The sequence below is a fragment of the Narcine bancroftii genome, chromosome 1, assembly GCF_036971445.1.
Source record: "Narcine bancroftii isolate sNarBan1 chromosome 1, sNarBan1.hap1, whole genome shotgun sequence".
Classification (NCBI taxonomy): domain Eukaryota; kingdom Metazoa; phylum Chordata; class Chondrichthyes; order Torpediniformes; family Narcinidae; genus Narcine; species Narcine bancroftii.
Genome location: NC_091469.1, coordinates 97,573,558 through 97,589,991, shown reverse-complemented (window position 1 = coordinate 97,589,991; position 16,434 = coordinate 97,573,558). Strand labels below are relative to the sequence as shown.

The window sequence follows — 16,434 nt, the reverse complement described above, 5'->3', positions numbered from 1 at the left end:
ATAAGGATACCTAACTGCAGCTGTACAGGGCCTTGGTGAGACCACACCTGGAGTATTGTGTGCAGTTTTGGTCCACTTATCTGAGGAAGGATGTTCTTGCAATGAAGGGAGTGCAAAGGCGATTCACCAGGCTGATACCTGGAATGGCAGGAATGACTTATGAGGAAAGATTGCACAATTTGGGATTGTACTCGCTGGAGTTTAGAAGATTGAGAGGGGATCTCATAGAGACATATAAAATTCTAGCACGACTGGACAGAATGGATGCGGAAGGGATGTTTCCAATGGTGGGGGAGTCCAGAACCCGGGGCCATGGTTCGAGGATAATAGGCAAACCATTTAGGACCGAGATGAGGAGGAATTTCTTGACCCAGAGGGTGGTGAATCTGTGGAATTCATTGCCACAGAGGGCAGTAGAGGCAGGTTCACTAAATATATTTAAGAGGGAATTAGATCTATTTCTTCAGTATAAGGGAATTAGGGGTTACTTAGAGAAGGCGGGGACTGGGTACTGAACTTTAAGATCAGCCATGATCTCATTGAATGGCGAAGCAGGCTCGAAGGGCCGAATAACCTACTCCTGCTCCTATCTTCTATGTTTCTATCTCAAGCATTTTACACAATCTCTAGATGGGTGGAGGACTGGAATCTCCCTGTTAAAGGACACCTCCTGCCAAAGGACTCCAAATAATTGCCCTCGCTTTATTCTGCAATTTTCTCTCCAGTTCCCTCACCCATGCAGAAGCCAGCCTTGCCAATCAGGTTCGTTTCTCGGCAAGGAACCTTCGAGTGAAATCAAGGCTTCATAAAATGCAGTGAAACAAGACTTCCAGGTTTGCTTAGCAATCTCACCACACCTACCTCAGCCTAATAACCTTTTCATAGAACCATAGAACACTATAGCACAGAAAACAGGCCATACAGCCCCTCTAGACTGTGCTAACCATCATCTCCCTAGTTCCACTGACCTGCTCCCATACCGTAAGAGTTCATGCACATCCGGGAAAGGTTCAGCCACATTGACATGGAAACAGTCGGGCCCTTACCTGTCTCCCGGGGCAACCTTTACCTGTTCACGGTGGTGGACCGCACCACTCGTTGGCCCAAGGGGATTCCGATGCCGATCGCCTCAATAGACTCCTGTTCCTGAGTGCTGTTGCATGGTTGGGTCGCCCAGTCCGGTGTTCCGAATCACCTCACCAGTCCTCTCACATCCATATTCCTATTCAATTTAGTCTTAAAACACACAATCAAGTTGGCATTCACCACATCAGATGGCAGCTCATTCCACATTCCCGCCAACCTCTGAGTGAAAAACTTCCCCCTGATGTTCCCATAAACTCCTCCTTCAGCTCTTGTACTTATCTCCCCCAATCTAAGTGGAAAAAGCCTATTCTTTAAAGCCTAATCTTGTAAACCTCGATCAAATCTCTTCCCTTTCTTCTTTCCTCCAAGGAATAAAGTTTTAATCTATTTAACCTTTCCCTGTAACTCAACCCCTGAAGACATGGCAACATTCTAGTAAATTTTCTTTTAATCTTAATGATATACTTCACTGTTCTGGACCCAAATGTTACTGAAATATTTTGCTTGAGAAAAATTGTCATTGGCCCATTTCCTTTGGAGTTATGAAACCATGCACATAATGAGTTAATTAGGTACAATTAAAATTGTGGTTTTCAAACTTTTGCTTTCTGCTCACATACCACTTTAAATAATCCTTTACTAATAATCACAGAGCACCTATGTTTAGGGATTACTTAAAGTGGTGTGTGAGTAGAAAGCAAAAACCACTGCTTTAAACAGAGATAGTTTGGGAAATATTGATATTCAAAGGTTTTAAGTTCTATGGAGGTGTGGTAGTTAGGAAGGCAAATATTTGACTTTATTATGGAAGGAAATGATGACAGGAGTCATATACAGTTTTGGTTCCATTACTTATGAAACAATGTACTTACCATAGAAGGAATCCAAAGAAAATTTGCATAATGGTTGTGAATATCACATAAGAGATTGTGCAGACTCATCTTAGAATTTAAAACAGCGAGAGATGGGTCAGTAAGTTTGCGGGTGACACGAAGGTTGGAGGAGTTGTAGATGGGGCTGAAGGTTGTCGAAGGTTTTAAGAGGATATAGGCAGGATGCAGAGTTGAACAGAAAAGTTCAGTGTCAGATGGATTTCAATCTGGTTAAGTGTGAGGTGATGCATTTTGGAAAGTGTATTGGAAAGGGTTGTGGCTGTCACATGACAGCACTTCCCCCTATTTAGTTGGAGGATACACCAGCTGCCAATCAACATTTGGTTCCATCCCACCTATTAGTGCACACCTTGCTGTTGGGTCCATGTAAATGATCTTGACTGCACTCTCCAGCCTGCCTGTACTTGGGCCATTGGCTGTGTTAATTGGATTAACCCTCCTAGTACTGAGCCATTGGATCCCTGTGAATAATCTGGGCTTGACCCTCCAGCACTATAAAGGTGCCATGTGCTGTTTGTTCTCTTTTGTTGTCATCTTGGGACCACTCTGCTTCACTCCAGGCCTAGGAATGTGGAAGGGTACTGGAGAAACTGTTGGTAAGATGTGCACTGTTAAAAGGGTTGGGAGCATTTAATTAGTGTCCCTTGCCTACACTGAGTCAAGGGGTGGTGGGGTATCATAGTAATTTTTCTTTGATCATTGTATGTACCAGTTCATTCTATGTGTGTATATGTGTATTTTGTTTCCATGTTATTTTCCTCATGTTAGTTATTAATTGTTATTTCTTTCCCATGGCTGCCGGATACTGTGTGTGTGCATGTGTTTGTTGCATCAGTTACCATTTTCCCACACTTGCCTTCTATAAATAAAATCCTTCACCACAAGTGTTCGGAGTCCTTGCCTTTGAGACCTACCAAACCTCTTTCCTCACTCACAACAGAAAGACTATCCAGCAGGTAGAGTACAGGGTTAATAGTTACTTAAGATTGTGGATGAACAGAGAAACCTTGGGGTTCAAATCCATACATCCCTCAAGGTCACTGCATAGGTTGATAAAAGAGTTAAGGCCTATGGGATGCTGGGATTCGTTAATGGGAATTGAATTCAGGAGAAGAGAGATCATATTACAACTCTACAAATCTCTGTTAAGACCACACTTAGAATATTGTGTTCAGTTCCAGTTGCCTCATTATAGGAAGGATGTGGAAGCTATGGAGAAGGTACAGAGGAGATTTACTAGGATGCTGGCTGGTTTGGGAAACAAGTCTAATAAGGCAAAGTTAGCAGAACTGGGACTTTTCTCTTTGGAGCATTGACTTTATAGAAGTTTTCAAGATTGTGAAGCATAGATGGTGGACAGTCAGCACCTGTTTTCCAGGGCAAGATCAGCAAACACCAGAGGTCACATGTAAAGTTTAGGGTAAGTTTTTTTAAGAGTTGTGGGTGGCTGGAATGCCTTGCTGAAATATTGGTGTCATTTAAGAGACTCTTAAAAGATAGAGAGTTGTGGAATAGGGAGGGTTTTGTACTTTTTAAAAGGGATATATGGGTCAGCACAACATCAAGGGCTGAAGGGCCTGTACTGTGCTGTATTGTTCTGTGAATTTCATTGAACCATAAAATGCCAACAATGCTTGGCAGAATACATGGAAGAAAGATATTTTTTAAGAATTATTGGTCATGTTTCAGAATCAGGCATTGACTATTTAGAACTTAGATATGGAGAACTGTCTGCACTCAGAGTGTGGAGAACCTTTGGAATTTTCCAAAGCAAGACTGCAGAAGCCATTGTGATTTAATCAACACATGAATGATGAGCCTGTCCATCCTGTCGGTGAGGAAGGCCAAAAGCAGTCATGTAAAGGCACTAAACCAATGGCCAGCTGCTGAAATAACCCAACATCGACCTCACCTGAGCCCACTCCACTTGACAACGCGCATGCCATTGGCCAACGCCTTCAGCACCTCTGCCCTTCCACGACGCCCCCACGCACGATGCGCCATGACGTCATGTGCCACAGCTGCGCGTGCCTGGTGCAAGGTGCCTGCCCTGGTCGCGTAGCGACGCGGCGGCTTGTGTCAGTCCGATGGTTCTGGAGTGGCGAGTGGGTCTCGCGGAGAAGTGACCGCCTTTTGCTGGCTCGACAATGCGACCGCGATGAGGATGGGTGTCCCGTGGAGAGGTGGACGCGGGCCTTGCGGCCGCACGGTGCACTTTGTCGCGCTGCTCGGAGCTCTAGCGCTGCAGCTCAGCCCGGCAGGTGAGTGTCAGGGAGCGGCCTGTGCCGGCCAGGATGTGCGGCTGGCGCGGCTGTGCCCTGTGACTGGCGCGGCCTGGTACCAGTCGGTTTCACCTGAAAATATTGTCAAAACAACATTAGGGTAGAAGGAGACCCGAGAGGTGTGAGGGGACCCATCTCAACTCCTACTGGTACAGCAAAGCGAGCAATGACCTGTGAGTGAAACCTTTGCGGGTGGAAAGGAATAGTCAAGTGACAGATAAGTTATTATGTGTTTGCTAAAACTTAATTCAAACACTAAAGCAGAACAGGTTAAAATTTAACACCTATGTCAATGTGTTTGCGAGTGGGGAATGTTATCAATATAATGTGTCCTTGCAGGAGCCAAAAATAGGATATTAAAGGTCAGAACCGAAGAAATGAACATTTAATGCATCAGTGATATGGAAATGTTAGGCGTAATCAAGAATGTGTATTTTATTGTTTAATGCATGAAGATCTGAACAAACACGAATCTTGTAGAGCATCAATTGAATGAATATTTGGTACACCTTCTGTTAACAGTGTAGTGAATATCTGTAATTGTTGATATGCACATCTGGGAAAAATCTATCTAAATAAAGGTTAGAAATGGCTGGATGATAAATGCTTCATAATTTTTTAATGTGGTTAGGAAGTGCAATTTAAAAATTTGCTCTGCATTATTGGGAACAATTGAATTGTTGGTGCATTTTTGAAATGAAAATATGTGGATGTTCTGTTAATAGAGCATAGAACACTACAGCACAGTACATGCCCTTTGGCCTTCAATGTTGTTCTGAGCCTTGTATTCCTTAAAAAGTACTAAACTAATAGTGACAAGAGTATGTTATGAATATGTTGTACAAGTGATGGGTTATTTGCTGAGTTGTTCAAAAACTTTGCTTGCAGTTTTGTAACTTTAACTATTCTTTATATTTTTGTGGTTTCCTGCATTAAACATTTTAAATATGTAACTTGTTAGTGAATGCAGATGTTTTAATGGATTTTTGATTTTAGAATTCAGATATACATTGGAAAAATATTTTAATGCCTGTTTGCTTTGTGTGTTTTGCACTTATTATGTAAGTTGTGCTGATGGAGATAACTGAAAAAAACTGATTCAGGAATTACTGATACCAACACAATGAGAAAGTAGTGATTTCAGGTTTGGGCAGATTGATATCTCCATAGATTCTTCAAAATTCCAGTGTTTAAACAAAACAATAGGTAAGAAGATGGGAAGAGAAATAAAAGAATGTTGGTATTCCAATTTGGAATGTGATGTGTTCTGGTGATGGCCATTTTAGTGATGAATTACTGTTTTTGCTTGCATTAGAACTAAATACATTTCAAGTAAACCACGAAAGTAGGCAGATGCAGTTATTGAAATAAAAACAATGGAAGAGAAACTCAGCAGGTCAAACAGCATATTTTATTTAGTAAAGATAAAGATACATAACTAATGTTTCAGTCTTGAGCCCTTCATCAGGGAATGAGTAATGTGTCGGCAGATGTCTGAATAAAATGGTGAGGGCGAGGAACACAGGTAGGTGTGATTATAGAATAGGTGGATAAGGGATGGAGGGCACAATATAAAACGGAGAAGGAATAGCTCTGTTAATGGAGAGGGAAGGGGATGTTGAGCTGGAAGAAAGGATACAGAGGGATAGGGAAGAGAGGGAGAACAAATAATGGTCTAGCAGAAACCTAAGAACTCGATGTTAATGCCATCAGGTTGGAAATTGCCCAGATAGAATATTAGGTGTTGCTCCTCCAATTTGCGGGTGGTCTTGGTTTGGCAGTGCATGAGGTCATGGACAGACATTTCAGCACAGGAGTGGGTTGCAGAATTGAAATAGTTAGCCAGTGGGAGATCGCTGTCATTGATGCAGACAAAGCAAACGTGCTTAGTGAAGCAATCTCCCAGTCTGTGTCCAGTCTCTCCAATGTTGAAAAAAGCATACTGGCAGCACCGGATGCACCAGATAATTCCTGCAGATTCATAAGTGGTGTTGCTTCACTTGGAAGAACTGTTTGGGGCCCCAAATGGCATGTCCACTGGTCACATGGAAAGTTCTAAGGGGGTGATGAGTGGAAGTCATGGAGGGAGTGGTCCCTATTGAAGGAGGAAAGGGAAGATCATGTTGTAGATGATGGAAATAGCACAGGATGATGCGTGAGGACAAGGAGAATCTTGTTCTTGTTGCGTCTAGGGGCAGAGGGGGACCAGAGCAAATGTGGAGGAGATATGGATAAGGACTGAATTGATAGTGGTGGGGGGGGGGGGGGGGGCATGTATTTTGAAGAAGGAGGGCGTCTCAGATAATATGGAATAGAATACATCATCTTGGGAACAAATGCAATGGAGACGGAGGAATTGAGAGAAAGGAATAGAATCATAACAGGACTGGGTGAAGAAATGTAGTCAAGATATTAGTGGGGTTGGTAGGTTTGTAGTTTCCAGTTTGTTAGAATTGAATATGTGCAATATAAATAATTCCCTTTTTACGTGTTGTTGCCTTGCCCATCTTAACTCTGCAGTATGACTAATTCCCTTGTAATTTGAAATCACAAATCTGGTTTGTTCCTTTCTTTCCCTTTGCCTTATTTCAGTCTAATTATAGTGTTCTCTCAAATTAGGATTGAGATGAAAAGAATGCAGCATATAATTTTGTAATGTTTATTGTATTTTTAACTGTTTAATGCAGTTCTAGTTCTGTCAATCATAAGGTTCATTGGTCGTAGTGATACAGATTTATTTACATTTTTTAAGCTTTTTTCTCTCTTGTGTTTGTTATATATTGTTCGGTGCTCGGTTGAATACGAGGAAGTAGCTGAACGCAAGCTCCATTTCCTCTCATTCTTTATGGGCATGGTAGCAGCTTAATTTTCCCCAGAGACTGATAGATAAAATTCATAATGTACTCGTTTATAGCTTCATTTTTTTCACCATTTGCTCTGTAACTGGCAAAAATGTTGATCCATCTTGAAGTTGGTGTGATCATTTTCTTGATGAGAAATGTTACCAGGATATTGAAAGGGCTTCTTTGACTTTCTCTTTTAAGATCTACTTTCACAATTTTCACTATAAATCCCTCTGGTATTCTGTCTCTTAATTTTCTTTTAAAGACTCCAGTTCAATCATGCTTTACATTGTTAGACGTAAACTGATTGGTTTCTAGAAGCAATTTCATCTCTGTGAATGTTAAAACTGACATGATAATATGTTCCAATTCTAACTCAGATTATTCCTGATAAACTATCCTTGGCTGTCAGTTGTTATTCCAAATTTAATCACTTGTTGTTCCTATATTAAAGACAGATTTTGGAATAATTCAGGATTTCTTTGATTTCTATACTTTTCCAATAGTAATTCTGTCTTTGAATTTTATTAATGAATTAAAATCTGTAGATTGTGAATATTAAGGGTATAAAGAGCTATGAGTGTTAGTAAAATAAAGTAGAGATGAGTAAAAGATCAGTCATTGTCTTGCTGAATGACCGAGTTAGTATAAGGCCTGAATGGAACATTCTTCTATTTATTATCAATGGTATTATTATTTAAAGGGTGAAAAACTACAGCATGCTGTTGTGCAGAGGGACTTGGGAGTGCTTGAGCATGAATCGCAAAAAGTTAGGTTGCAGGTGCAGCAAGTTATTAAGAAGGCAAATGGAATGTTGGCCTTCATCGCTAGAGGAATTGAATTCAGGAGTAGGGAGGTAATATTGCAACTGTATAAGGTACTGGTGAGACTGCACCTGAAGTACTGTGTCCAATTTTGGTCTCCATATTTGAGGAAGGATATAATGGCTTTGGAGACGGTCCAGAGGAGGTTTACTCGGTTGATCCCTGGGATGAAGAGGTTGACTTACGATGAAAGATTAAATCATCTAGGATTGTATACGCTCGAGTTCAGAAGAATGAGAGGAGATCTTATAGAAACATATAGGATTATGAAGGGTATGGATAGGATAGATGTAGGAAGGTTTTTTGAGCTGGCCGGGGAAACTAAAACGAGAGGACACAGTCTCAAGATTCGGGGGAGTAGATTTAGGACAGAGATGAGGAAAAATAGTTTTTCCCAGAGAGTAGTGAATGTTTGGAATTCTCTAACCAGGGAAATGGTTGAGGCTGCCTCATTAAACATATTTAAAATTCAGTTAGATAAATTTTTACATGATAGAGGAATTAGGGGATATGGGGAGAAGGCAGGTAGGTGGAGTTAGGTCATAAATTAGATGGGCTCGATGGGCCATTTTTGGCCTACTCCTGTTCCTACTTCCAATGTTCCGATGGTACAGAAGAAGTTTATAATTTAATTTGACTCCATAGGGAGTCACAGGGAAAAAAAACTCAATTTATTTTGTTTTTTAAGGACTTTGAAATAAGGGCATTGAGATTATTCTGTGCCTTGCAAAAAAAAAATGTGTATTTGTTAATAGACATTGCGATTTTATTAAAAAAAAACATTTAGTAAAAATTCTGAAATTTGAGTTGACAGCCCTTGGCAGACATTGACAGACAAACAATATAAACACATTCTTAACCTTTGGTAGTTATATAGAGGTATTTATTTTGGCTACTGACAATTTGTTACTATTCATGGCCCATTGAAAACTGGTGTAACTTCTCTCACTGGAATTTAAAAATCGTGTTATGCATATTTTGATACCTTGCTTTTATGAACAGGTTCCTTAACTACATAATATTTAATTACAAAGCAACCAAGTTTTTTTTTAATCCATTCACTGCATTAATTTTTCTCCCTTCTTGGGAAGAAAAGACTTGGCATAAGATTCTCTGTTTACCATTTCTTTTTTATTTTCATTCTCAATGCAGAACAATTATGCGCTGCATGATGTCTGTTCGGGCAACATCCGACTGCATATCCATCCGTGGTCCCATCAGATTATCCATTGCCTATTTCTGTATTTATGGTGTGCATGTTTTTAATTTTGCATATTGAAATCAATATGAGTTAATGATTTAATCAAAACAAGGCAATTATCTGGTATTGGACACCACGCCCCATTCTCCGATCGGAGAGTTGGACATAGCGGCCATAACTGGATAATATGATTGTTTGCACAATGTCCAAATCAGATTTCAGATTTATTGTTAGAGTACATACATAACATCACACAACCCTGACATTCCTTTTTCCTGCAGACACTCGAGAATTACCACTCATTGGTAGTGCAAAAAATAAACTGTTCACAGCATAAACTAATGACCTCTCAATTTTGTTTGGGACTAAAGAGATTTTGTTAACACTAGCATAGGAACAACAATGGCAAAACCTCATCAGGTTATGGTAAATTCAAAATAACAGTTTTTATTAAACCAATGATAACATGATATTTCTGACTTATTTCTAACTTAAACCCCCATGATGCCCAAATGTAAGTATACATGTTAAATTCCCAGACTCTTAAAAGTCCATTTTAAAACTTCAGCATCATTTTTATCTTGCTTGAAGGTTTTAAATTTTCAAATCAAAAATAATTATGAAGTGGTTTAAACATCATATCTTCAGGTCTCTTTAATTCACAATTATTTTGATTATTTGTTTTTCAGAGAGATTTTCTTCATACAAGTGTTTTCTTTAATTAAGTATTTGGAATCTGTGTTCTCAATGATATCTTAAAGAGACGGTCAGAAGTGGGCTTACTTATTTCAAAGCCACTTATTCTGCTTTTTCAACAGTAATATAGGTAGCTTTTTCCCCTCTGCAGGAAATATTGCTGCTTTCAATCCTGTCTGAACAGGACAGCAAGTTCCCTTAAACTGACCTTTTTGTCTCTCATTTCAATAATATATTTCTTGCAAATCTCTTATGTCACATGGTATTTGATATTATTTCTGTGTTTGATGTTCATAATGTCTCTTGACATTTATGTGCTAATAACACCACTGTTCACTTACTTATAGAATCAAAGTAATTAACTTTGATGTTTCTCTCCTGCTTCTGGGCTATCTGTAATTTACTTTAAAAAAATGGCTTCTTGTATACTCAAGCAAACAATCCATTGTTCGACTTGTCTCAAGAACCATCATAAAAATCTTTCATCTCTTCTTGCAATGCAACAGCAGACTCTTCAGCTTTCAAACTGGCTTCTGTGGTCAATGGTATTTAAAATGCAAATGTATTTGTAGATGCTGAAGCCAGCTACCAGCTGCAAAGAACCATGTGTTTCTGTAGAATGTAAATGAGCCCTATCTAAGATAGATATGTATATATATAATTTTAACATTGGACAAAAGATTAATTATAGCACATTTGTCACAATGTAAACAGATGATGACTGTAAATAAACTGTGTAATACAGAGAGAGCAAAAGAAAATCAATGAAGTGCATAAGTAAGAGTTCTTAAATGAGACTCTGTTTGTCATTGAGGAATCTGATGGTGGCAGGGTAGCAGCTGTTCTTGAACCTCTGGTGGTACGAGTCTTGTGGCACCTGTGCCTCTTTCCTGATGACAGCAGTAAGAACAGAGTGTTGGTTGAGTGGTGAGGGTCTTTGATGATTGCCCTCCGATGGCAGCGTTCCCTGTAGATGTTCTCAGTAGTAGGGAGAGTTTTGCCTGAGATGTCCTGGGCTGTGTCCACTACCTTTTGGAAGGCTTTATGCTCAGGGTATTAGTGTTCCCATATCAGATCATGATGCAGCCAGTCCGCACACTTTCCACCACATCTCTGCAGAAATTTGCCAGGGTTTCTGGTATCGTACCAAACATCAGAGGTGCTGACGCCATTGGTGTGTTAGGTCCAGGAAAGATCCTCCGAGATGGTGACTCCCAAGAACCTATATTTGCTCACCCTCTCCACATCTGATCACCCAATGATCACTGGATTGTGTACCTCTGGCTTTCCTTTCCTGAAGTCAATAATCAGCTCCTTGGGTTTGGTGACATTGAGTGCAAGGTTGTTGTTGGTGCACCATTCAGCCAAGTTTTCAATCTCCATCCTGTATGCTGACTCATCCCCTTCCTTTATGCAACCCATTACTGTGGTGTCGTTGGCAAAGTTTGTAGATGGTGTTATTGTCATACTGGGCTACACAGTCATAGGTGTAAAGTGAGTAGAGCTGAGAGCTAATAATACAGCCCAGTGGTGCTCCAGTACTGATGAAGATTGTGGAGAAGTTCTTACAATCTTCACTAATTGTTGTCTGAAGGTGAGGAAATCCATGATCCATTTACACAGTGGTCTTGAAGTTTGTTGATCAATTTTGAGGGCTTAATGTTCTATTTCATGACTATATATGGAAACATTAGCAATAGCAACACTTATTGTCCACCCCTAATTGCTTCTGAACAGAGGGTCAGTGATGAATCATCCAAAATGCTGAGTCTAGGACTAGTCAGTGTATGAACACTATATTTTTCTATTTGAGAACCAGGTTGGTTTTTATAACTAGTTACTATTACTAAATCTAGATTTATATTTTAAAAATTAATCTTAAATAAAATTAAGTTAAAATGCCAACAACTATTGCATGAATGTAGCTCTTATCTATGAATCAATAGGATAACACTCCGGCTGCTTGTCCAGTAACTTAATCACGTTGTTACCGTACCTCTTTCCAACTTAAGAGTGGACATTAATGGTTTATTGAACCATAAGGCACTTAGCACAGCCTGACCTTGTTATGGCTTAGCACCCAGATAATGGTAGCTGAGTATCATCTAATAATCAAAAAAGGACATAATGCATAGTAAGGACAAGTCTGAACGCCACGTTCAGTCTGAGGAGCTGAGTGGATGGTCCCTTTTAACTTCCTACTGAGACCTTCAACAACCCATAAGCCAGTTCTGAAATAATTCAATTAGTTTTGTGATATCAATTGGCTGAAAGCACTAGATCCAACCAAGTCTAAAATACCTGACTATACTTTGCTGTAGGTCTAAAGATGCGCTCCAGAATTAGCTGTTTTACAAGGCACACTGTTCCAGAACAATTACAATGGTGCTTGGTTTAAATCTGGAACTGCCTGACTTACATCATTGCAGTACCATCACCAGAACAAATGCAGTGTTTAAGAATGCAGCTCTCTACCATTTTCTCAAGGGGAGGTAGAAATGAGAAATACAGTAAATACATGTCTTGCCAGTGACATCTACATTCTGAAAAATGAATGGAGGGTGCTAGGGTAGGAGATTGAAGAAAGTGTATTTGTCCAAAATATTTTGGGGAACTGAGAACCCATGTTTGGAATTGGTATAGAGTTGGGTCAAGTTTTATTTTGTTTTTCCACAACTTTTTATTTAACTTTAAACCAATGCTAGTTTTGCTTGGAGTCCGTGGGATAGAGAGAGCAGTTGATGGAAGCAAAAGGAGCTGTGTTCTGGTGACAGCTTTTTAGGATCAGTGTATAATCAGCATTCAGAACTTGTGTTGGGATAAGGATGTGTATGTATCTTTTAAACTGTGGCAGAAATTTCAAAGACACTGCCAAAGTAGAGTTCCAAAGGGTCAAAGTACTGGTATATTATCAGTTTTGAACAGGTGATGATCCATTTTCTCAATTGAGGCACTTGTTCAGATTGATTGGGGCATTGATAGGATATTTAGAGCCTGTCTGCCCTTTCATGGTATGTGAGGAACTGAGAGATTTCTGCTGATGGTCTTGGCTGATTGCATTACTAAAGGTTTATTTAGATATTTATTTTGTTGCTATTTGTCATGTTTATAAATATTTTATTCTTTGTAAAGATGTATTTCATTGGCTGAGAAATGAATGTTTGGGACATACTGAGATTGTAAAATGGGGTACTTCAACTGCAGACAAAACCTTGCCTAATTTACAATGATTTTAATTTCCAACTAATTTTATGTGGTCCACTGGATACTCGATATAAATTGGTACATTTTGTTTGTTTTGATGGAGCAGAGGATTCTTGAAATGCAGAGCAAATCATGTAGCCCTTGAAGGAGTAAAGAAGCCAAGCTAATGTTCCAGATGTCATTTAAAAAAAAAAGGAAGATCCCATTGTATTTATTGTATATGTGTTTTGCTCTTTTTTACTGTGAGGTGTCCCAATATTTCTGTTTTCGGCTAATTTTCTACATTTTGTGAGAAATTACACTTGTCAAAATGGTCCTTCCTGCAATGTCAACAGTGTCTGCTTCAGGAAAATCACTTAGAGATGATGTAATGTTTGCTTTTAGTACTGGTGGTGCCAGTTTTGCCTTTTCAGCCTGTTGTTTATGCACATAATGAATTTCATTTGGAACACAAACAGTTTATATTTTTGTCACTGAAACCAACATAATTCCTCTGTTTTGATCTAGAGTGATCTATAAATGAAATAATCTTCCCTCAAATGTATCTGCTTGTGCAAATTTAACACTAGAAAATTACTAAGTATTGCAAAAATAAAATTTGGAGAGGTACCAAACCTATGGAACTAGTGTTAAAGGCTGTAAATACTGTAGTTCAGTGTACTGCATTATTCAGGAAGGAGAAATAAATCAGAAATTCAAGGGTGGAGATGATGGCTTTTGTAATTTCCTGTGCTGAACTCACAGAAAATAATTCAAGAGTGGTAAAGAAATATACAACTTTGTATTATAATAAAAGGGTTCATCAACAACTTATATATGTAGCATCTTTATTATTGATAAATAATTCTCTGCATTTCAGAAATGTGATCCAGAAGAAATAGTGAAATTAGACCATTCACCTGGTTTCATAACCCTTGATTCCCTTCCTCATTAAGAACCTTTTCTTTGGCTTGGCTTCGCGGACGAAGATTTATGGAGGGGGTAAAAAAGTCCACGTCAGCTGCAGGCTCGTTTGTGGCTGACCAGTCCGATGCGGGACAGGCAGACACGATTGCAGCGGTTGCAAGGGAAAATTGGTTGGTTGGGGTTGGGTGTTGGGTTTTTCCTCCTTTGCCTTTTGTCAGTGAGGTGGGCTCTGCGGTCTTCTTCAAAGGAGGCTGCTGCCCGCCAAACTGTGAGGCGCCAAGATGCACGGTTTGAGGCGTTATCAGCCCACTGGCGGTGGTCAATGTGGCAGGCACCAAGAGATTTCTTTAGGCAGTCCTTGTACCTTTTCTTTGGTGCACCTCTGTCACGGTGGCCAGTGGAGAGCTCGCCATATAATACGATCTTGGGAAGGCGATGGTCCTCCATTCTGGAGACGTGACCCATCCAGCGCAGCTGGATCTTCAGCAGCGTGGACTCGATGCTGTCGACCTCTGCCATCTCGAGTACCTCGACGTTAGGGGTGTGAGCGCTCCAATGGATGTTGAGGATGGAGCGGAGACAACGCTGGTGGAAGCGTTCTAGGAGCCGTAGGTGGTGCCGGTAGAGGACCCATGATTCGGAGCCGAACAGGAGTGTGGGTATGACAACTGCTCTGTATACGCTTATCTTTGTGAGGTTTTTCAGTTGGTTGTTTTTCCAGACTCTATTGTGTAGTCTTCCAAAGGCGCTATTTGCCTTGGCGAGTCTGTTGTCTATCTCATTGTCGATCCTTGCATCTGATGAAATGGTGCAGCCGAGATAGGTAAACTGGTTGACCGTTTTGAGTTTTGTGTGCCCGATGGAGATGTGGGGGGGCTGGTAGTCATGGTGGGGAGCTGGCTGATGGAGGACCTCAGTTTTCTTCAGGCTGACTTCCAGGCCAAACATTTTGGCAGTTTCCGCAAAGCAGGACGTCAAGCGCTGAAGAGCTGGCTCTGAATGGGCAACTAAAGCGGCATCATCTGCAAAGAGTAGTTCACGGACAAGTTTCTCTTGTGTCTTGGTGTGAGCTTGCAGGCGCCTCAGATTGAAGAGACTGCCATCCGTGCGGTACCGGATGTAAACAGCGTCTTCATTGTTGGGGTCTTTCATGGCTTGGTTCAGCATCATGCTGAAGAAGATTGAAAAGAGGGTTGGTGCGAGAACACAGCCTTGCTTCACGCCATTGTTAATGGAGAAGGGTTCAGAGAGCTCATTGCTGTATCTGACCCGACCTTGTTGGTTTTCGTGCAGTTGGATAATCATGTTGAGGAACTTTGGGGGACATCCGATTAAGAACCTACCTCAGTCTTAAATATACAAGACTCCAGATTTCTTTATTCAATATCATTATTTCAACAGTGTGTCGGTCAAGAAACTACAAACTCTTGGCCTCTTTACCCACCCCCCCCCCACCCCCACGCCACGACTGGATCTTTGACTTTCTCATTGGAAGACCATAGACAGTACAAATTGGAAACAACAACTCCTCCTCATCGATCATAAACACAGGCGTATTCCAACAATGCATGATTAGCACTGCTCTTCTCATTATAAACCCACGACTGTGTGGCCAGGCACAATTCCAATACCATCTTCAAGTTTGCTGATGACATCACAGTTGTTGGCAGAATCACAGATGGCAATGAGGAAGCGTACAGGAGAGAGAGATAGATCAGCTCATTGAATGGTGTAATGACCTCAACATCACCAAAACCTAGGAGCTGATTGTGGACTTCAGAAGGAAGTCAGAGGAACACGACCCAGTGCTCTTTGAGGGCTCAGTAGTGGAGAGGGTGAAGAACTTCAAATTCCTGGGCGTCACCATCTCCAAGGATTTGTCTCGGAGCCTCCACGTTGATACAATCACAAAGAAGGCTCGCCAGCGCTATACTTTGTGAGGTGTCTGAGGAGATTCGGTATGTCACCGAAGACTCCTGTAAACTTCTACAGGTGTACCATGGAGAGTATTCAGACTGACTGCATCACTGCTTGGTATGGAGGTATCAACTTGCATGATAAGAATAAACTCCAGAGCGTTGTTAATTTGGCCTGCCACATTCAAGGCACCAGACTTCACTCCATTGAGGACATCTACATGAGATGGTGTCTTAAAAAAGCAGCCTCGATATCCTCAGACCCTCACCACCCAGGCCATGCCCTCTGCACTCTACTACCATCGGAAAAAGGTACAGGATCCTAAAGACAAGCACTCAACAGCACAAGGACAGCTTCTTCCCTGCTGCCATCAGATTCCTGAGTAATCGATGAACCATAGACACTGCCTTACTTTTCATGCACTGTTATTTTTACTTGTAGTAATATTGTACGATGGTTATAATCTGAATGTTTGCACAGTGATGCTGCCACAAAACATTGAATTTCATGAATTGTTCATGACAAATTATGATTGTGATGTAATGGTACAGAATATGTAATATTACACAAAATTGCCTTCTG

General features: G+C 40.6%; 1 protein-coding gene across 1 annotated transcript in view; it reads left to right on the top strand.

The window, feature by feature from the left end:
- Window positions 1–4,013: 4,013 nt before the first annotated feature.
- LOC138761247 (neural proliferation differentiation and control protein 1-like) overlaps window positions 4,014–16,434 on the top strand; it is a 294,084-nt gene continuing 281,663 nt past the window's right edge. The window contains exon 1 of the mRNA XM_069933064.1: window positions 4,014–4,240. Coding sequence (XP_069789165.1) covers window positions 4,138–4,240 — 103 coding nt within the window. The 5' untranslated portion in view covers window positions 4,014–4,137. The remainder of the gene's footprint in view (window positions 4,241–16,434) is intronic.